Source organism: Drosophila busckii, chromosome 3R, assembly GCF_011750605.1.
Source record: "Drosophila busckii strain San Diego stock center, stock number 13000-0081.31 chromosome 3R, ASM1175060v1, whole genome shotgun sequence".
NCBI lineage: Eukaryota > Metazoa > Arthropoda > Insecta > Diptera > Drosophilidae > Drosophila > Drosophila busckii.
The window spans coordinates 17,888,722-17,910,547 of record NC_046607.1 but is presented as its reverse complement, the minus strand read 5'-3'; the positions used below and the strand labels follow the sequence as shown (position 1 = coordinate 17,910,547).

The 21,826-nt window shown below is 38.7% G+C and overlaps 2 protein-coding genes across 2 annotated transcripts in view; one reads left to right on the top strand and one right to left on the bottom strand.

Moving 5' to 3' along the window:
- Nucleotides 1–201: 201 nt before the first annotated feature.
- On the bottom strand, nucleotides 202–3,697 carry LOC108604754 (cullin-5). The gene is made up of 6 exons (XM_017994342.1): nucleotides 2,005–3,697; nucleotides 1,827–1,947; nucleotides 1,407–1,764; nucleotides 1,165–1,343; nucleotides 959–1,108; nucleotides 202–894 (listed from the first exon to the last, which is right to left on the bottom strand). Exons 1-6 carry the CDS (start codon nucleotides 3,570–3,572, stop codon nucleotides 757–759), a joined length of 2,514 nt encoding a protein of 837 aa, XP_017849831.1. The 5' UTR covers nucleotides 3,573–3,697; the 3' UTR covers nucleotides 202–756.
- A 1,130-nt stretch (nucleotides 3,698–4,827) lies between these two features.
- Nucleotides 4,828–21,826, top strand: part of LOC108601384 — a 39,492-nt gene continuing 22,493 nt past the window's right edge. The window contains exon 1 of the mRNA XM_033294020.1: nucleotides 4,828–5,300. Coding sequence (XP_033149911.1) covers nucleotides 5,270–5,300 — 31 coding nt within the window. The 5' untranslated portion in view covers nucleotides 4,828–5,269. The remainder of the gene's footprint in view (nucleotides 5,301–21,826) is intronic.

Below are 21,826 nucleotides of genomic sequence, written 5' to 3'. Positions count from 1 at the left end.
AATTTAATGTTTGTGTGCGTTTTTAATTTATCCAGTTATAGTTTCCAAAACACATTTGTCCTAAATTAGAGGTCCAGTTGGTGAAATTTTTTATAAGCTGCAGTCCACAATAAACAGCAACAAAAAGTTTGCTAAACAACAAGAATGTGTTTATGTTTTTTTATTGAATTTTACTTAATTTATTTAAAATAAAATGTATATGCTTTATAATTTCATTAACTTAACCATAGATAATATTGCTATTCTAGTTTTAGTTTCGCCTTCGTGTATGTGTGTGTCTGCCAAGAGATTCAACTTGTACAAAGATTAAACTTAACTATACAGGATTCAAATTCCTAGATAAGTTGAGTGCACATTTCAATTTATACGTGAGTGTGATTGTTTTTGTGGTGGACTTTACAATAGTATCTAAGCAATAACGCGTAAAATAATAAACACAACGTAAACAATGACTAAGAAAACATTTAGGCAGGCTACATACAAAGAATATACTTGGATGCTTAAACTGAAACTGAACATAATAATTAAATAATTACAGAAAAAAAAATACACAGAATACAAAATATATGAGTTTATAAAAAGGGTTATATTAAAATGCAGCCCAGGACGCAAATGTCAACAGACAAAGGACACATTTGTTAGAATGACTGTGAGAAAGAGTTGAGAACCAAGCAACGTGCTTAAAGCACTTGCAACACATTGTGGGAGAGTGTAGGGAATGGTATTGTTAGAGGGGGGCAAGGACGCAGCGGCAACTTAGGCAACATATATAAACATGTTGATATCGTCATCATCGCGTCGCATATACTTATGCTCGATGAGCCATTCCAGCTGCTCCTTAATCATTTTTTTCGATGGCAGGAACATGTTCTTTAGTATATCAATAAGCTCAGCCTGTCAATTATGCAAATAGTTAATACATATAACAACAAATAGATAGTTAAAAGATTAAACGCACCTGCAGCGCTGCATTGTTCATGCGCTTGCGCACCTTCATAATCTTTATAATGGCCTCCTGGGTGCGCAAAATGCGCAACTGTACGATGGATTGATTATCCTCCTGCTGCGAACGTTCCGTGCTCAATTGCAGGCGTCCAATGAGATTTAACTGCAAGCATAAAGTAATAAACAATTGATTCTTTAATTATTAACAGCTTTTCTTACCTTGCCACGACGTTGGGATTTGCCATTCTTGACTATGGCAAACTCCTGATTGATATAGAACATTGTGTTCTCGGCAAAGTCTTTGGGCGAGCCAATGGCCGTTGGTTCCATTAGCAATATTTGCTTTTTAATCTTGGGAAAAGCCACTAGCGACCATAACGTGCGTCTCAGCTCTGGGTCTACAAAATGTGAATGCATTTGAATTATTTATAACACAAAATGGGCTATAAGTGAGCGCTTACCTGGCAGCTCTGTTGCAAGGCGCAGATTCTCATAGGAGATCTTGTCGTGCTGCCGTTGATTCCACGCAAAGAGCACAGCCATTTGAAAGGTGGTCACATCCAGATCGTAGCGACCAAAATTGTTCACAAATGTTATAGTGCCATTGCTCATGTGATGATACCATTGAAGTTTGCGGCCGGAATGTTTTTTCTTATAGAACTCTTCCACATCGGGTATATAGTCCTCCAGTTCGATGGGCAGCGAAACGGATACACGTTCCGAGCAGCGTGCCCAAGCGCCAGCATTGAGTATTTTGATATTAATGGCATCATGTCGGCTTATCGAATTGCGGAATTGAGTATTCAGATCCTCGCTGACCTATAAAACGTAAGCAATCAGATTATAGAGGCACGAACTAAGGCAAGGCAATAGTTACTAACCTTGATATCCTGGAACATGCGCGCCAGTCTGTTGACATAGTCTGCCGGCATGCCCACTTCACGTAGCCACTCAACAATGTCCTCCTCCTTTTCGCTGTCGGCGCTGGTGCCCAATATTAGGCTGCAAGTAAATGTGTTAAGTATCTAAGCGTAGCTGTTCAGCTTGAAGTTGACTTACCGACGCGTTAAGTGCACTTTGTGATAGCGCATAAAGACATCCTTGTTGTTCACATACTTGAGCACGAGCAGCACATCGCGTAGACGTGCATCGATTTGTTCGCTGGTCAGGCGCTTGCTCAGCGGCGTACGTCGCAGCAGCATGTCGCAGTAGTTGGCTAAGAGCTCAGGACACTTACTTTCGGGTGCAGTGTACTTGACGCCACGATTGGCAATGCTTGTGGGCAGCTCCATTTTGAACACACTGGTGTCATTGACCACCATTTTGAAGGCGATGTCGCGGGCGGTGAGGAAGCGCGGATCATCATTGAAGGCATTGTGCACCAGATCGCTGAATTTGTTAAACAGCTCCAGCAAACGTTCCACATACTTTTCCGAATCCTGCGTTATAATCTCCGAGGCAGACTGCATATCAGCCAGGCCAGCGGATTTAATATGACGCTGCAGATCGCCCATCATGGCCTCAACGCCCTCGCCATCTACAACGCGATCCAACAGACGAAACATAAGATTCAATCGCTCCGTTTCATAGTCACGTATAAGCGCTGGACATTCGGCTATGATTGAATTCAAATGATCCACAATGAGCACTTTGACAAGACGTGAGGTGAGTATGTTAAAGCTGCTGGGCTCTAGATAACGCTTAGCGCGTATCTCCTCCTCACGCAACTTGGAATCCGCGTACTTCATGTACGCCAACACGCCGTTCTCCTGCTGCTGTTCCGCTGACTTTAAGCGATAAAAGTCCGCTGTGGCCTTTAGATAGGCCTTCTCAAAGTTCTCGCGATAGATTTCCAGTTTGTCCTCGGCATTTGAGGATAAATTCACGTAGCTTTCGCGCACACCCACCACTAGCTGAGCATCGTAGGCATCGCCATTACGTTCGGCGTGCACAATCTTCATTGCAGACTCCTGCAGCCGATCCTTGATATCACGAAATATGTGCTTGTTCCACGAATCAAGCATGAGCTTGCGCACTGGACTGTCCTCCGTAGGACTTTTCTTCGAATTGTTTGCGGCCGTATTTGAATTGCTGGCAGCATTAGCACTGGTTGAGGCGCCGCCAGCTGTAATAGCCGCCGATGATGTTGATGCTTTTGCTGAGGAACTGCTGGACGAGGCCTGATTGGTACTAGCGCAGGCGGCTGTACTTGAGCTTGAATTGCCACCGCCGGCATTTGATGATGATCCCCCAGTGGAGCTAGACGAGGGCTTCACTTGCGGTGATTGTTCCAGCTGACGAAAGGGCAGCGGCAGGTAATTGGACTGTGTGAAAAATTTGCGCCATTCAACTATATAGGTAGCCAATAACGCCTGCTCGCCGCGCTGAGCCTGCACCTTGGACTGCGCCTGGACTATAAACTCAACAATATCCTGCTGCAGTCCTTCATAGATTTTTGCAGCACCTTTTTCATCCCACAAGCACACAAAATGCACGCCAAAGAAGAGATCCTGCCATTCGAGTTGCGACACTGTCTCCTGCCGCAGCAGCTTCAGTACAATTTTCCTTTTCTCCGGCCAAACTTCCTCGAAGATGTCCCTGTCCCGCTTGCCTATCGCCCGCAGCATCGTGCTTCTTGGTCACAGTCTCTTTGTTCGTGGCAAATGCTTTGCAACTGATTGCGCTTCACCTTTGCATTTAATTGCGGAATTAATGTATTTGTGATATGCAATTACTACTGAGAATTGTTAACCTATGCAGAATATCGATAGATTTAATCGATATGTAAATTTTACAATTAATATATAACGCACAAAGAAATATTACGAAATACTTACGTATTGCTTATGATAATATAATTTTCAGCTTATGATGCATTTTTAACCTTGAGGTTGTTGTCAACAAAATAAAATTATAGATTGTAAGCAACTGCAAGTCTGGCAGCGCTGTTGGCCAAAACAATTCATTGTTTTAGGTTCATTGTGCTTCAGAACAAGTCAACTTACTTAGCTTATGCATAAACATATATTTTTTACTTGTCTTTTTTTGTTTGTTAGAAGTAGTCAGCATTTGTTGCTAATTATTTCGCATCGTTGTTGTTCGTTTAAGTTATCGTTGGGATTGCCAGCTGTTCCCAATTTAATACAGCGGCAGCTCTGCGCAAAAACGTTGTTATCGCACTTATCAGTCACCCGATAGCACAAACAGCACAACAGTCCGGCAGCTAAAGAAAATGCGGGAAATTGCCTGTGACTGTTAAACAAACAAATCAAGTGCAATATAGACTAAAAGCAGTTAAAAACGTGCGTACGCATAAATAAACGCACCCGTTTTGTGTGTAATCTGTTTAGTGAATTTCGTCAAATCTCTCAATTCGTTATGGTTTTTTTCTTCTCTACTCAGCAACAGCTAGCCATCTCTGTCGCACAAATGTTTGACATTTTTCAGCATTCAGCATTTTCCCTTTGTTCGTCGGCGGCTTGGTGACTCGTTACTTTTGAATACCAGTGACAAGTAACAGATGAGTTTTGGACGCTCGTGCGTGCGTAACAAATAAAATTGAAAAAAGAAAGAAATGCTGAAAAGCGTGTGTTTAAATTATAAAAATAGTGCTAAAATGTAAATAAACAAATGCTAAATGCGCAAAGAGTGTTCAAATGTGCGAAATTCATTGAGAAATATGCGTAAGAAGCGTTATATTGTGATTACTACGGCGACGACACCAAAACCAACAACAACTACGTGCAGCGTTCATTGACGTGACGTGCTAGTGCGCGCGTGTGTGTGTGTGTGTTGTGTTGTGTATGTTTGTGCGCGCGTATGTGTGTGTTGCGAGTTGTTTTCAAATAAATGCAACTATAAACAAAACACCGCATTTTAAATTGCAATAGTGTGTGTGTGTGTGTGTGTGTGTGTGTGCAAGCGGCTGCCGTGTGCCGCACATAAAAAAACTATGTACATACACAGCGACAACAAATTAATAACAAAGTATTTACATCAGCTTAGTGCAAGGTCCGCATGTCTCGATTCTGGCTGCTGCGCGCTTATGCTACGCTGAAAAGAAAGTCTGTGACGCCGTCAGTCATTTACAGCAATATGTGTTCGTGTGTGTGTGTGCATAGAATTAAATAAAATCAAAAGCAATATTCCAAGCGCGCTAAAAGCATAAGAGCAGCACAACAAGCAGACAAAATAATAATAATAATAAGAAGGAAAAACAAAACAAATGAAGCAAACAAATTTTGTTGGATTTTGAAGCCGCAATTTTATCTATAACTCTCTTCCCCAAAAACGCACAAAACCGTAGGCGCATAAATTTTTGCCAATGAGTCGCAGACAGTCATTGGATCGACCAGGTGAGCATTATACAAACAAAAAAATTTCCCTTTACCTATTGTAATTAGCGTTTCAATTGCTGAGCATTTTATATGCGCCGCTCTCCGCTGGCTAAAAATAAATTTGCTGGCTCTCTCGGGCGCTCTCTTTGCTCTGAAAATGCTGCGCGCGGCAGCTGCTTTAAAGCTGTCAGTACTTGTTGGTGTTGTTGTTGTTGTTATGGTTGTTGTCAATTGTAAAAACAAAAATATTTTGTGGCGCTGTGGCAAAGGCAAATGCACTAAACTGAGGCTAAGCGGACAATGGCAACAAAGCGCATGCAATACATGCATATAAACTTGTGTGTGTGTGTGTACATTTGTAAATGAGAAGTTTTTTTGTAAGGCGCCAAAACGTGCCATTGATTTGAGCCTGTGCCACTTGAGCAAATGTGCACTATAAAATATACTTTTGGTTAAATTTATTTTTAGCATTTGTTGTTGGCGATTTTTATACAAAACGTTTCAAAAGAGAAAGTGTCGCAAACAGCGCGCGTTGCAGCATTTAGTTAAATGTATGTAAATGTGACCCAAAAGCGCACACAAATACAACTATAAGTATGTATGTATGTGAAAGCAGCGTTTAATAAAAAAAAAGAAGGTAAAGGCCAACAAGCAAACAATAATAAAACAGCACATAAAATCAAGCTGCTGAAATACTTATTGTAACTTGCAACTTCCGCCTTAAACGGGTTTTTTTTAAATTTTACAGAAAATTTAATTTAATTGCTCTAAAGTATTTGCAACTTAAATGCGGCAAGCTCGATTTGCTTGCCGGGCGTTAATTTATTTATAAAATGCAAAATGCAGTCGACTTGAGCTACTGTAGCTATAACAACAATAATAACAGCAGCAACAACAACAAAAACAGAAAGAGGAGGTGGAGGAGGTAGCAGTAGTGAGTAGTAGTATGCGTTTTATACTTTGTAGGTCAGGGTTGTCGCGTGTAATGCAAAACGTGTCAGCAAATTGAATGAAATGTAAATGCGGCATGTCTGCGGCGCTTGCAACAACAACAACAACAATAGGCAAGGCAACGGACTCGAACAAATATGCAATAAAATGCATAAATTATAAACATTAAGTCTTTCAAATCCAAATGCGCTAACAAATATGACAGCTAGCAACTTCAATTCACTGGGTGTACGTGTATTTGTTTAATTTATAATAACATGCTGTTTACTAAATGTGTTTTTGCTAATCGCGTGCCAAAATATCATTAAAATGAATTTTTAATGTCAAATCGATTTTCCACGCGCGCTGTTAAATGTTCCGCCAGTTATCTATCCGTATATTTTGCATTTATTATAAATGTTTATTTATTGTTCTGCAATTATTTAAAAATAATAGCTCATATTTGTTGATACGCGCACTAAATGTGATTCTCGATAAATAAATTAAAATACATAATGTTTGGGCTTTTTTGTAATATTGTGTAGTTTGGTTTTTATTTATTATGTAAAGCAATTAGTTTTAATTTTAAATACATATTTATTTAATATTAGCGTTCATAAATAAAACAAGCATCAATTAGGTTTTTCAGTAGTGTAAAAGTTTTTTCTTTTAATTATTTACAGCAATTAGCTAATTGGCTTATTGTTAGTATTTATTTAAAAAGCATGAATCAACAGGCTGATCAATCATAAAATAATTGAGGCCTTATGCATTTTATTGATAAGTTTTTGTAGCGCCTTATCTATCATTTGTGTTTGTTTAGAAAATATCCACACAGCATTAGCTTACAAAAGCCAAGGCTAACAAAGCTCTCAGTTGTCCCATGCACAGTTATATATTTATGCTCTCTCGCATTTTTGCGCTCGCGCTCTCTTCGCATGCTCGCGTGTATTTATTTTACTGCTATGGAGTCGCTTATCAGTGCATTGTTGTTATGATTACTGTTGCTAGTATTCAGATTTTGAAAAAGACTTAATTAAGCATCAAGGCAAGAGGCACACGTGTTACTTTTCCTCTGAGACACACAAAACTAATCCCAAGTTAAGTGACGCTGCTGCTGATTAACAGCTAAATTTAGAGCGCGCTCTCTTGCTCTCACTCACTCACTCACTCTCTTTCTTAGGCTCTTGTATGTAATTGTGTGTTTTTTTTTTTTTGTTTTTGTAGCTACTTATGCTTGTCTTTGAGCTAATAAAGTAAAATTGTCTTTGAATTGAGCAGACAGACATCAAACGTTTGTGTTTGTGACCAAATAAAATAAAAAACTTTATATATTGTTTATATTTTTTATTTTGGGGGTTAATCGTCGGCATCAAAGTGGTTGCTCTGACGTGGGGAGTAGTTGAAGGTGTGGGCGAGTTGTATGCGATGTGTATCTATCTATTAAAAAATCGTGGCGAATCGAGCGAATGCCGCTGCCAGCAGCAGCTTCCTGAATGGTTGGCTGGTTGGCAATGTCCAAAGACGACGAAAGCGAACGACAGCGACGTTACATTTTATTTGGAGTGCGAATCTAAACGATGCGCGTCGCTCTCAGCGAAAATTGTTTTCGTGCTTGTTCTTGTTCTGGTTGCTGTTGTTGTTGCTTGACAGCGAAAATTAATGTCCAATAACAATGCGAATGCGTTTGCAATAGCGAGAGGCAGCAGTTGCTGCAGTTGTATATATTTTTTATATATGCAACTTGTTACAGCAAAGGCACGAAAAATGCAAAAAGGTGGCAACGCACATGCTATTATGCCTATAATCTGGCAACCTCCTGCCCAAAATGGTCAATATGTTTAAACTATTTCAAATAGTAGTTTGCTTATGCAAATTTATCAACAGCATTTGAAGTAATTTCCGTTTGTCCGGTTTGCACACAAAGATATTTTCGGTTAGAGCATAAATTATATTTGTTCTAGCGAACATCCCCCCCAGCTTCACCCACTCTATAAATTTGGCGTCAATGTATGCGGTTTGCACACTCGATTTGTCTGTGTGTGTGTGTGTGTGTATAATTTAATCGATTTTAGGTAACAGTTGACGTTGTTATTTTATTAAGGGTTATATTCACGGCTTGATCTGAGCAATTGCCTAAAAGCAAAGGCAACATTAACAATAACAGCGTCTCTACACACATACATACGTGTTGCCAACGTGCGTGCATGTGTGTGTGTGTGTGTGTGTTGTGTTTTGAGCTCTCTGGAGAGTTTTGTCGTTGCGAGTTTCTGATTTTCGACATGTACGTTTTGGCTTTGCCCTCCCCCTCGCTTCGTAAACTCGCTGCCGCCCGCTTGCCCTCTCGTTTGGCTGAGTCTGCTTGCTGCTTTGATGCTTGAATTTCAACCCTTTTTTTTAGTCAGTTCACACACAAACACGCAGACAGAAAAGTTTTGCATATTTATTATAGATAATTTGTGTACAGGTTTTTATTTTCTATTTGTGTGTGTGTGTGTGTGTGTGTGCGCAAACTCCCAACATACAGCTGCCAATGTCTCCACTTGTATAATCTCCCGCCCCCCCCTCACCACTTGCTCTCCTCTGTCTGTTTTGTTGCATACTTCTCGCATATGTTGCTTGTTGTATGTACATTATATTTTTTGTTTGTAGCTCAGGGGATGCTGTAATTAATTTCTGACAGCAGTCAAGCTAAAAAAGGTTAACAATTCCACCATGGTTAGATACTTATTTTAGAGCTTTGGCGTAGTCTGGCAACGCTGTCTGCTGTTGTTGTTTGAAGTTTCGTTGAGTGCATTAAGTAATTAGGATTAATGTGGTTGCTAGCGGCGCGCACTTATTAATGGTTAATGTTAAATACTTGCAGCTTCTACTTCGACTAGAAAGCCAACGCTTGCTAATTAAAAGTGCTTCGTTTTAGCCAGAAATTTGCGCTCTAATGTTGAGCAGCATTACTAGGAAATCTAAAATACAGCTTAAACACACAATAAGCTTGAAATTCACAATAAATTTGCTATGCAAATGTCAAAACTAATAACTGAAAAGAGCATTGACCACAAATTTACACATGTACAAATTGCTGTAAAGAATGTAAACTCATTTGATTTAGCCTTGTTTAGCTTTTTGCATAGCCAAGTCTGAAGTCATAGGCTAAAATAATTATCGCTGCTACAATTATGCAATTAAAGTTAAAGTCCAGGCAACTAATCGAAGCTAACAAGCCAAGAGACCGCAAAAAGTGTTAATAAATTTTTGAACGCTCTTGACTGAACAATTTACTTTAGCCAGGTCAATATACATGATATGTCTGTATATTGCTTATGAAGTTTTAGCTGCGATTTGCTGGCAATGCTGCCCAAGCGGAAACAACGATTATAATTATTGACGTCTGGCTATATAAAACTGCAGCAGCAGCAGCAGCAACAATAAGAGGCATCAACTGTGTTGTTGTTGTTGCAACAAATAATAATGTTTGTTTGTATGTGGCATGGCCATGTTTCCTGTTTTTGTCGTCGCCATGTGGCTGCGATTTCCTACACTGTGCCAAATATTTAGAGCTGTTAGCAGTTTCTTGTTTGTTTATATAAATGTTTAATGCACTTTGAGCAATTCATTGCAGTGTGTGCTGCAGATTTGACGACACAATGAGGCAAAGCTGTGTGTTTGTGTTTGTGCAACATTTTGAATTTGCCGCCTGTGGCGCTACTTGGGCATGGGCTTCGGCTTGGGCAGAGTGCGGAGTTATTAGTGCGCATTGCTTATTACGGATTACAATTACGTTTAGTAGAGGGCGCAAAAGGCATCTTAACACACTCGAGCGCACCGCAATTTCTCTACCACACACTCTCCCCCTCTCACGCTCTCGCTCTCTGCTGTAATCATTCATGTGCGCAGCTCTTAACAATGCCACTTGACATTCACACACACACACAGACAGCTAGACTGACGCTCTAAATGCCTCTAATATGGCTTTTGTGGCAACAACAATAACCATAAAAATATAATGTGGCATGTAGTATTTGAGTTTCGAGTCCATTCCATTGCAGTTTCACCATTAAACAAAAAAAAATTATTTCACGCGTCGCCTCATTTTGCATAACTTTGCATTTGGAGCAATGAGCGCAAGCAAACGTATAAACAAAATACATAAAATGTATGTGTGTATATGTGTATATGTGTGTGTGTGTCTGTCGATAAACTGCCGCTAGGTTATTATAATAAAAATATAGTTTGTTATGCACTGCATTTTGAGTTTTGTGTTTATTGTGACTTCTGCTACGCTTGGCAATTTCAGCTGCTCCCCTTTTGCACGCTCTTTCGCTTACTCTAACTCAAATGCGCTCCCCTTACTTTGTAAATTGACTTAATTGCACTCTTGTGGTCAGACTAATGGTTTACTATATAATTTGTAGCATTAACCAATGTTAATTGAGAGCTAGTTAACATAATAATATAATAGAAAATTAAATAAGAATAGAATTAGTAAGGTAAAAGCATTGTAGTAAAATATATATACGCTTTTTAGCATTAATTTGTTTTCGCTATTTAAATAAATTGCAATTATTTGTTATTAGTATTCTAGCAGCTCGTGCACTTTGCTTGTTTACTCGCCAACAGTTCATACACTACTGACCTGCAAGTAGCCGCCCACATTTTTCAAAGTTCAAGAGTAGAGAGTAGAAGCCGTTAATCAGTTCACTTCTTTGCAGCGAGAGCAGCGCTGCTCGCGTCTTTCGTTCGTTCGCGCTCGATCGCTTTACGCTGCTGCGACTGAACGAGAGCGTCGCTGCTGAGAGAGCGCAGCATACAATGCGGGTGGGCTGCGTTTTGACTGCAGGTAGAAACTGAGCGCTAGTTAGCTCTCGTTAGTTTAGAAGAAAGGTCAGCTGATTAAGCATAATTGTTGTCAAAGCAGCTAACATGTTTGCTTACATTGTATATTATATTTAAATCATTATTAACATCATTAAATGAAACCTACTTATTTGCAGATTAACTTAATTGTAGATGTGTGAAATTAGTTTCATAAAATAAATCAACAAACAATTTCTGCGCGTTACTTTTGCTCTAATTTTTTGTGTAATCTAATCGTGTGTATGGAATGTTGAAAATCTTTGCTGGTCCAAACTTTATGTGAAATTAATATTTGTTACCAATTGCATTTGCTGATTGCCTCGAGCTGCTGGCAAACTTCTTACTTAACTTTTGTAATCTTTTGCAATCCGTTAGAGTATTTGTTAAGTGTTGATTTAAGCAGAATATGCCAGCATATATATATCTGCATATCTACATATTAATTTTTGGCTGTGCGTCGTTATAAATTCATATGGTAAACATTTACACAAGTGGCAGAAGGCAGGCGACTGTGGCATTACGGCTGACTGAATGTTTACAGAGCTCAGAGTTCCGCATAAGAGTTCTTCATGCAAGCGAAAACACAAGCAAAATTTGGCAACATGTTGCATGAACTTGAAGCTGCAAAACTTGTAATTTAAGCTTAATGCAATTAATTGATTTGCTGCAAATTCATTGTTGTAAGTATAGATGGACAAACAGACAATTACTTTCGCTTTCTCTGTCGCTCTCGGTTAACTTTGCAAACTTTGCTGAACTAGGTTGACCCAATAAATAAAGTCATAAGGGTCAAAACAGTGTATGGTCAATGTCAGTGCAACTTTGAAAGTTAAAGAACAAACTCACACACGCCCAGCTCCCCAACCACCACCCACATAGTCTAAAGCTGTGTTGGTCAGTTCGGCATAAATTATTGAAATTTTGCAATACTTTGCACACTGTTTATCAATTCCAATGACAATGCGGTGTCAATATTCATTTGTTACTACTCCCGTACTACGTTAAATTGCCCGAACTCATGCATAAAAACCATAACAACAAAGTTGAAAGAAGAAGCAGCAGCAGCAGCAGCTAGAGGGGCAGCAATTCCTTGAGGTCACTTTGTTCGCCACTCAAGTTTCGCCTTTGCTACCGTATTTTATACTTTTTTGTTGTCTGTCTGTCTGCCAAGTTAACCACAGTTATTTGTTTGCCTCACTTTGTGTGTGTGTGTGTGTGTGTGGGGGGGTCGTGTGGCAAGCACATAAAAACTTTTTAATGCCGCATGTGAATTGCGAAAAAAAAAGTTGTTTTTGTGCAAAACTTTATGCTTTGTTAAATTATGTACGCATTGTCATTGATGAATATTTTATGCATAGCAAAAAAAAACAAATAAACTTAACTAGCTAATTAGCCAATAAAAGCAAAAATCTCGGCAATACCAAAAATGGCTCAAACAGCAAACAATGAGCGACAGCTGCGTAGATCTAAACACAAGTGCAAAAGGCAGTAACAGCGGCAACAGCTGAAGTGAAGGCAGTAGGTAAAGCAATGTGTGTAATGGTCGCTTAATGATTACAAACAAAAAAGAACTGGCCAACTTGTCAGACGGCCCAGAGCGCAGGTGAGCGAGCAAAGGCAGAAGAGCAGAGCAGCTGCTACGCTCAGTTGTTGTTGCTGTTGCTGCTGCTGCTTGTAAACTAAACAATAGCTGCTGGTTAAGAAGAGAGGGCGCTCCCCTTAAAGCGTTTTTCAAACGAAGAACAATCGAAGTATTAAAATAAAAGCACAAAAGCGAATCGAATCGAAGCTTATTGACAAGAAGCAAAAAGCAACAGCCACTGCGCTGACTTAACCAAAAAGGATAACAGCACAGTTAAGCGTAAATACATGCAGGATAACCACAGACTACAATACCCTATAAGCAAAATAGTAATAGGGCATTTAATGCTAAGCAAGCTAACTTTGAAATTAGTTCAATATTTTATGTAGAGTCAAGGCATATGGAGAAAATGTAAGTTACTTAAATTTATTATTATTTTTATACACTTTGAAATTTGTAGAAAATGGAAAAGGGTATTATGCAAATAATGTAACAGGCATAATTAGGCGTAGCAGAGTACTTATAGTATATATTGTTGAACAGCGAGTCAAAATAAGTTTTCCGTCTGTATGAGCAACAAGAACTCAGAAACTATAAAAGCTAGCGCAACCAAATTTGGTATGTGGCTTCAACTATTTCTGCACTTGTTTTTTGTATAAACAAATATACCCTTTTGCTTTTTTATTTTACGTAGTACACACACACATGTAGTTTTCAGTATGTTGTGTATGCTTATTTACAATTTGCCTTAAACCAGCTGCAAAAATGGCATTATCTGCTATTTACGCCCGCTCTCTCGCTCTTCTTTAGTTGATTTTCTTTTATTTAAAGGCCAGCTTACTTTGCTGCTTGATTGGCCAATTTTCTTGAGCATTTGGCTATTTTGGACTACAGCAGCAGCAGCTAAACTATTACCTGTTGTCGAAATGTATCTGCCAGATACACACACATCACACACACACACACACACACACAGCAGCATACGCTGAGTGCATTGTATATTTTCGGCCCTTTGTGTCCATTGTTTTAGCCATCACCATCATCATCATCAGCTACAACAGCAGCAACAGCATCAACAACAGCAGCAGCTTCATCAGCCTGGTTCTTTTTCCTCTTTTATCTTTCGTTTTGCTTGTTGTACTTTGGTCCATCAGCTGTCAATAGCTGACTGCTGCGCCTGCAGGCAACAGCGCATCTTTTGCTTTTGTCAGTTCCTTCATTCTACACACACACACACACACATACTTACATTTGTATGTATGTTGCTTGTTTATGCTCAGAGTCTTAGTTTTGCCATAATTGCTATGCAGTCGCTTAGCCTTAACCTGGCTTGAAGCAGCGCTAACAACGCTATTTGTATACTCTACTGCTTTAGTTCCAGTTATAAAAATATACGTAGCTTAAACACAAAATCAAATTAACATCAGCCAACTTTAATTATAAAATGTGCTTATAAAAAATAAATAAATTCCTTACTGCATATGCAGCTTTGTTTGTTTGCATTTCACTACAGCAGCAGCTTAAGTAATGTTTTCATCGTCCTGGCAACAGCTCAAAGACTTGTTGGCAACCAAGCAGCCCACACTTAAGCCTTATTTTCCCTTTTTGTTGCTGCCATGGCAACTTATGCTGCTGCTGCTGCTGTCAAATTAATCAGATTCCTGGAAATAGTCAGTGGCAGCAACAGCAGCAGCAGCAACAGCTCAAGCAGATTTTGAATTTTCCATTGTCTAGCGCACGCTTTTCATTTTCACAGGACCTGAGCAGCTTTTTGTGTAAAATTTGCGTGCATGCAGTTTAATTTTAGGTGAGTTCTCCAAGTTGTTGTTGCTGCTGCTGCTGTCCACTGGCGCTGACAATGCAATGCATTCCAGGTTAAAAGCATACACATCTGAAATATATGTGTGCAGCAGTTTGTTAAATATTTGCCATTGTGTATCTGTCATTTAGAGTGCTTGCAACCGCAGCAGCAGCAGCAGCAGCAACACAGCATAGAGAGCAGCTGAGAGACTTGATTTGTCTCTCTCTATCTCTTGCTCTGTGTGTTGCTACCTTCAACTTGTATTCGCCTTTGAAGCGCAACTAAAATGTTAATTTGCTTAAGCATTGCAATTGTTGTTGGTTGCCATTACCAACACTAGTGCAAATGCCTAGCTTAAGTATTTTTATGTGCAGTTGCAGTTGCAGTTGAGCTGTGAAATTATCACACATTGAGTCCATTGTGGGAAATTCTTGCTGTTTAGACTTTAAGTTGTTTTTAAACTGCATTATGCTAACATTTAATATTACAACTTATTATATTTGGCACCAATCTCACATGTATATATGAATTTATTTAATTTACTGCATTTTCTTTAAATTTTTATTATATTTGTCACTAATTTCTCATTTTATTTTACTCTTTTGCAGGTAATTAATTATTTAAATCAACCTACTTAGCATAGCCTTAACTTTAAGCTGTAAGTACATTGCATAAATTTTTTATATTTTATATCTTTGATGACAGCAATGCTTAAATCTCTGTGGCTGGACATGTGTCAAATGCAGCAGCAGCAGCAACTCCAAGTTGCTGCCACATAGTTTTCTTTGCTTTTTCTGTTGCTCTTAGCAGCTAATTAACTTGGCCAACAAAGCGCGCTGTGGGAGTTATAACTGACACGCACACACATACACATACACATACACACAAGCTATTTATTTATTTATAGCTGCGTTTTTTCTTCTCTACTCAAATGTCTCCGAAAGTAGAAGTTTTGCTTAAGAGTAAACCAAACCGGAAGCAGATTAAAACCTAATTTCCTACTATGTAACGCATTTGCCACTAAAACCTGATGTTACGTAACCCAAGAGAGCGAGAGAGAGAGAGAGAGAGTGTGAAAGAGAGAGCGCGCGCGTTTCCCTTTGGACGTCTCTGGAACTGTCGAGGCAATCAAAATCAAGGCAAGCTAACGACCAAGCTTGGTCAACGGCGCAGAACCCCAAAAGTGTAACAACAACAACAACAACAAGCAACAGCTAGAACATTAACAAACAGTCATAAAATGAAATATATACATACACACATATAACGTATACGTATCTGTGTATGGACAAGTGCGGGGAGCTTAGCAGCAAAATTACTTTGTGGCACTTTTTTCTTCTTTTTTTTTTTGTGTGAGCTAACAAACGTTGACTTCTAACGCTATAACATTAGGCAATAATTTCTTAATGCTCTCTTGCTGTTGTTGTTGTTATTCTCATTGCTGTGCGCTTGACATTTGTGGGTTAAAAAAACAATTAGCCGAAAAGAAAAAAGAATACGTGTATTTATAGAGTTTGAGCTGTAACTTTGTTATACGCTACAGCAACTAGAGAAGTCAAGTCTTTTGAGTATCTTTAATCTGATTACGTGACAAGACATGCAAATTAAGTTACAAATATATAAGGTACAGTTGCGTTATGTAGAAAATATAAAACTTTCAATTTGATATTTCACATTAGTTCATTAGTCAGTGTCATTTAAATTTGACTTCAATTAGAAATTCTATAGTTTATATATCAAGTATACGCCGTATAGACATCTGCTTTTGATAAATGTAGTTATGTTATTATTGTTATTTTTAACTGCTTCTCTCTCTCTTTCGACTCTTTTAATGTAAATTGCCATTTCTTCGCTTGTTATTTTTATAGTTTTTCTTTGCTTGTGTCTTGGGGTCAGCACCAAATGATTGTTTTGCATGTTGTGCCAATGAACTCTAAGCACAACATTAAAGCCATTCAATGGCATAAACTAACGGTACTTACGTTCACTTTAGCTGTAGCTGTAGTTGTGGGTGAAGTGTTAACACACACACACACATGCATGCAAGCAAAATTGTGCGCTGACCCCATTTCCCGTATCGACTCGACTCGACTGAAACTAATCTATACTTGAAAACTTTTTAAATAAATTTTGTATATTTTTTTGCTGAATTTGTTTATTGCCTTTTTTAATAGGCCAACTACGAAAATTGTTTTTCATGACTTGTCAGCATTTTCTCGCCATAGCTTGCGCTTATTTCTCGCCCACCCAAATTTGTGTTTTTCTGTAGGCAGCGATGTGTGTTTGCCACATTATGTGGTGTGACCCATTGAAAGCGGCATGACAATTTGATATGTAATCAATTTTATTATTTGTTTATGCCAGCACATTGACTTGACTTGACTGACGCTTTGTTTTGTTGTTTGTGTGCGCCTCTTACCCAAATGTCTATTTAAATATTTCTGATTTTGTTTAATGGCCTGTAAGTGTAAATGCTTCGATTAACTTAATATGTGACGTTTCAGTTTTTTCAATTGAGCAACAAACACAACAACAATAGTCGCATTAAATTTATGCTGCTTTTTATTTGTTGTCGTTCATTCAACTCGTGTGTGTGTGTGAACAACAAATAATTGAATGCAATAATAATAATAACAAAAATAATAATAAATTATGACGGACGGCCGGCCGGCCGGCGGCTCTATACGTTATTTTGTTAAATTTTTTGTTGTTTGAATAAAAAAGCAGCAGCGTTTTTTGTTTTTGCTTTTAGCTGCTGCTTTGCATTTGTTTATTTTGCATTAACAAATGCTTGCGCATTGCTTGCTATTATTTTGTATACAATGCAAAAAAAATATTAATTTAAATATGTGCATGTATTTTTAGTAGGTCTGTGAAATTGATATACACTTGTTGCTGCGGCTGTCAATTTGTAAATCATTTAAAATTAGCTGGTGTCGTCGATTTTTCTAGCGTATTTTTAGTTTATTTCAAAACTGAATTTAGTTGGCAGTTGCTCAAACATTTAGAGTTATTTATAAATGTTTCAAATTTAATTTTTACAAATCGCAAGCAAACTTTTGTGCTAAGTATTTATAAATAAATAATTAATAGCCAGCATTGGCTAGCGAAAGAAACAATAAATTTAACTAAAACTCAGCAGCTCGTTGCGCTCAAAATAAATTCAATTGAGCGTGTGAATGTTTTTACTCATTCATAAACTATATAGGTTAATTCAAAGCCTATGTAAGCTCTATCATCTTATCGTAATGAACTATTGAATGCAATAAATGATAAGCTAATGATCATAATCGTTTTTGAATGAATCTAAAGAGCAACTGAACTTATATTTATATTGCATAGCAATTATTTAAATAACATGCGCGCTTACGTATATTCCATTTAAATATTGTTATACTTGCTTGCAATATTACGCATACGCACTGTTGGCCACGCCCAAAAATTTATTGAGCACATGCTTGCACTATTTAATACCATGGTCATAATTATTGCCATAAATATGTGCATGTGTGTGTATCCTTAGCGCACACACATGCATATGCATGCGTATGCGTGTTTTATATCAAGCAATTGCTCATGTGTACGCATGAATTTATGCACTTGTGTGTTTATGACTTTGCTTTGACTACAAGCTCTCAAGAGAGAGTGAGAGAGAGCGAGAGAATTTATTATTATTTAATTTTGTGCTCGTTGTGGTTTTTGTTTGTTTGCGCGCTGCTCTCTTGAACTTTTCTTTTTTGCTTTTTATTTAATTAAAATAGTTGCTGCTGCTGCTGCTGTCTTGTTAATAAATTAATTTGTTTGTGCTGAATTGATTTTAATTGCATTATTATCAAGCAAGCGCCGCTGGCATTAGTTTATTAAGTAAGTGTTTTGATAAATTTATGATTGCTGCCAGTTTCTCACGCCAAACTCAAATTACCATAAAGGACACGCGTGTGTGTGTCCTGACCGCTAACCCTTTTAACGCTAAACAAATGCATGCATATGGTGCTATATAGATTTTAGTTTTTATTAACAAAACAAGAAAAGGGTTAAAGTGTCTGCTGTTGTGGGTGGGCTGAACTCAAAAAAATCGGACAATTCAGTCAGGCGTACATAATGACAGTGGACGACGACGACAACGTTTGAGCGGCGGAGCACTTGACAGTGTGACAATCTAATTATATGGCTGACGTGCTCAAATGGCGCTAACCAAGTTCGTAAAGGCCAGACAAACCCTCAACCCCCCAACTCATCGCCAGCCCCTTTCAATTGTCATTGTCTGGCTTTGATGTGTGCAGTGAATTTGAATAAACGAATTGAGCGCTTGAGCAGTGAACTGATCGCTGAAAGGGCAAATCTCCACACACACACGCACACACACACACATAAAGACCAACAACAACCCTCTGTTTAGAGTTTAGAGTAGCTTTCGGGCTGCTATTATTAGGCCATAATAGATACGAGTAGCAAACTCAAACTACAGTGCACTCGAAACGTTTAAAAGCGTCGACGGGTCTGGGTTTGGGTTTGGGTTTGGGTTTGGGTTCCGTTAGCAGGACACGTAGTTTGCATAAAACGCACGTAGGCCAAATACAAAGGCATTCAAGTCGATAAGCCAATTGTCAACAGAATTGTGTTACAGTTGCGTTAACAATTTTCCTACAAATTGCGTGGATAAGAAAAATATAAAGTGAAACAAATTACTTTGAGACTTGACTGCGAGGTCGAGTTCGAGTATATTGAAAATGAATCAAAGGAATATAAGATGAAAGCAAAGAAAAGGACAAGGCATATTTTAAAAATAGCTTAACATTATTGAAATGAAAGCAATAATTATTTAATGAATGCTATGCATTGAAATAGCAATTGAGGTCTCTTATAATTAGCTCATGCCGTGCGGCAAGGTGCATGCCACAAATAAATAGATTAACACAGCTAAAAGGGCAAGCAATCTGATGTGTGTGTGTGTGTCATTCAATTAGCCATATAGACGGCACTTTACCAAATTTGCGCTTATAGCTTCAGCTATTGTGTTGTTGCTTGTGCATTAGCCATGGTCGGCATTTAAATTGTGTGACAATAACAAATTAGTTAACCATATGTGTGAATTTCTGTGTGCACCAACTGTAATAAGAGAACTCTACTTGAACCTGTTGTGCATATAATTTGGCAGCGAATGCTGCTTTAACCCTTTTTGCTGTTTGGGCTGAGCATCGCGAGCAGCAGCAGAGAAGACAGCAGACGCCAAAGGTAGAGAGTCAGTTGGGCAAAGGCAAAATGCGAGTTCCAGTTCGTTGACTCTCAACCACACTCGAGTTTCGCTCTCTTGCTCTCTCTCTCTCTCTCTCTCGCTGCTGCTTCACGTGCACACGATTTGTGGCTCGCTTGGGTTAGTTAGAGTTTTGTTATGCTCTTCTGCTTCTTCTTCTTATTGTTGTTGTTGTTACCTGTGTGCGCGTTGCTTTGGCAAATGACAATTTTACCGTTTTGTTAGCCCCCCTTTCCCAATTACTCGTTGCTTTTGTGGTACGTTGCTTTGAAGTGCCTTTTAAACTGTCGAGTGGTTGGTTGATGGGTGGGGGAGGGGCAGCGCAATTTGTTAAAGTCGTCACTGCACATTGGTTCGAAAGTAAGTCAGCAGATTAACTAATTGTTGTCTGACGCTTGTAAAGTCATTGCCACACCACTGTGCAACATGAGCAGACAATTTGTATGTCAGCCTAGTGGCGTTTTTATTGTTGTTGCTGCTGTTGCTGTTGCTACCGCTGTGCGTGCCACACTCGCGGGAAATTTTTATTATGACTTTGCTAATGTCAAGTGCAAATAAACGTTTGACTGACGGCAAAGTACGTGAGACCAACGAAGCGAGCACGCCACCAACTCCACCTTACAGTTAGTCCGAACAACAACAACAAGCGCAACATTTGTTGCAATCAGCATAATCAAAACAGACACACATAGTCAGCACCGCCGCCGCCATTGATGACGCCATTAAATGCGCACACACAAATACAAAAAAAGAAAAATAAAAGATGGCTCCCACTTTCGTTGTTGTTATTATGGTCGAGACAAGTGTTTATTGCATTGCAGGTGCGCCATGTTACGCTTTTAAACGGTTCTTTAGTCCGATCTGTATCTGAGTGTGAGTTTGTCTGTTCCCTGGGATAATGACATGCTATAAAAGCGAGCGCTCCACATATAAATAACATAAATAAATAACATTAAAGCAAACTCAAAACGTTAATTGCATTTGAATGCTGTTTACGTGAGTTGTGGCTATAATAGGTCTAACAATTTGATATGTGGGCGTGGCAGGCTCATGCGCTGACATCGAGTCACAGAGCAATCATCACATTACCTAATAATAAATAATAATAATTAATTGTTAGCGTGCTGCAAAATACATTTTACATTATTAAGTATTTTGTAATGACTAAACGTATTAATTTAGCAGTACAGTGAATCAACATGCGTATGTTAAAGTCTATAGACTGCGCTGCAGTTCTAGTTAGCGAGCGTTTACTGTACATAAGCATGCTAGTAAATGGGGATTAAAAAATCTATTGAAAACGAAGCTTTCAATTATAAAATATTCATATTTGTGTAAAACACAAAAACAAAGTATTTATTAAATTGTCTATTCACACGCACACATTCATACACATGCATACAACTAATCGCTTGTGTTGGTAAAATTAATATGCATTCCACTTCAACAGCTTTTAGTAAAGATCAAAGTGTGTCTGCATACACACGCACACACATTTGTAAAATCATGCAGCTGCATATTTATGTTTGTGTGTGTGTGTGTGCAATAATAAATCAGTGCACAACTAAAGCAAATGAGAGATGAAAGAGATAGAGTGCAAGTGAGTGAGTGAGAGTGCTGTGGGAGATACTCGTTCATATTAAGCTTGCTGCGAAATGCGAAATAAACGCGATATGAATGTCAATATAGTCGCTACACACACACACACACGCACACACATGTATAATTGCATGTGTATGCGTGTGTGTTTGCATTGCTGCTTCAATTCAATTTCAGAAAATGCACAAAACATGCAGACAAACAAATGGGAGACAGCAGACTGCCAGTCTGCCAGCCCCAGCAAACAGAAAAGAGAGTGAGCGAAAGGCAGAAAGCGAGTGGAGAGCAAGCATAGGTAGCCTTAGTATGTGTGTGTGAGTGCTTAACTACGACTGTTGCTTTTGACGAACGTGTGCACAAAAAGGAATCAATTAATTATATAGCGAACAGTTAGACAGATAGCCAGGCAGTCAGAACAACAGACAGACAGACAGGGCTGTGTTAGCAGCTGGAAGCTTAAATGCAATAATTATGTTAAGTCCATCGAGTGTGTGTGTGTGTCTTTCCCCCTATAAATAGCAACT

Excerpts from the sequence above, each read along its gene's own strand:
- LOC108604754 (XM_017994342.1), bottom strand. The coding sequence starts at position 3,572 with ATGCTGCGGGCGATAGGCAAGCGGGACAGGGACATCTTCGAGGAAGTT. Across the intron at positions 1,948-2,004 it reads AAAGTGCACTTAACGCGTCG|CCTAATATTGGGCACCAGCG; the intron begins GTAAGTCAACTT and ends ATTTACTTGCAG. Across the intron at positions 1,344-1,406 it reads CCTTGCAACAGAGCTGCCAG|ACCCAGAGCTGAGACGCACG; the intron begins GTAAGCGCTCAC and ends CACATTTTGTAG.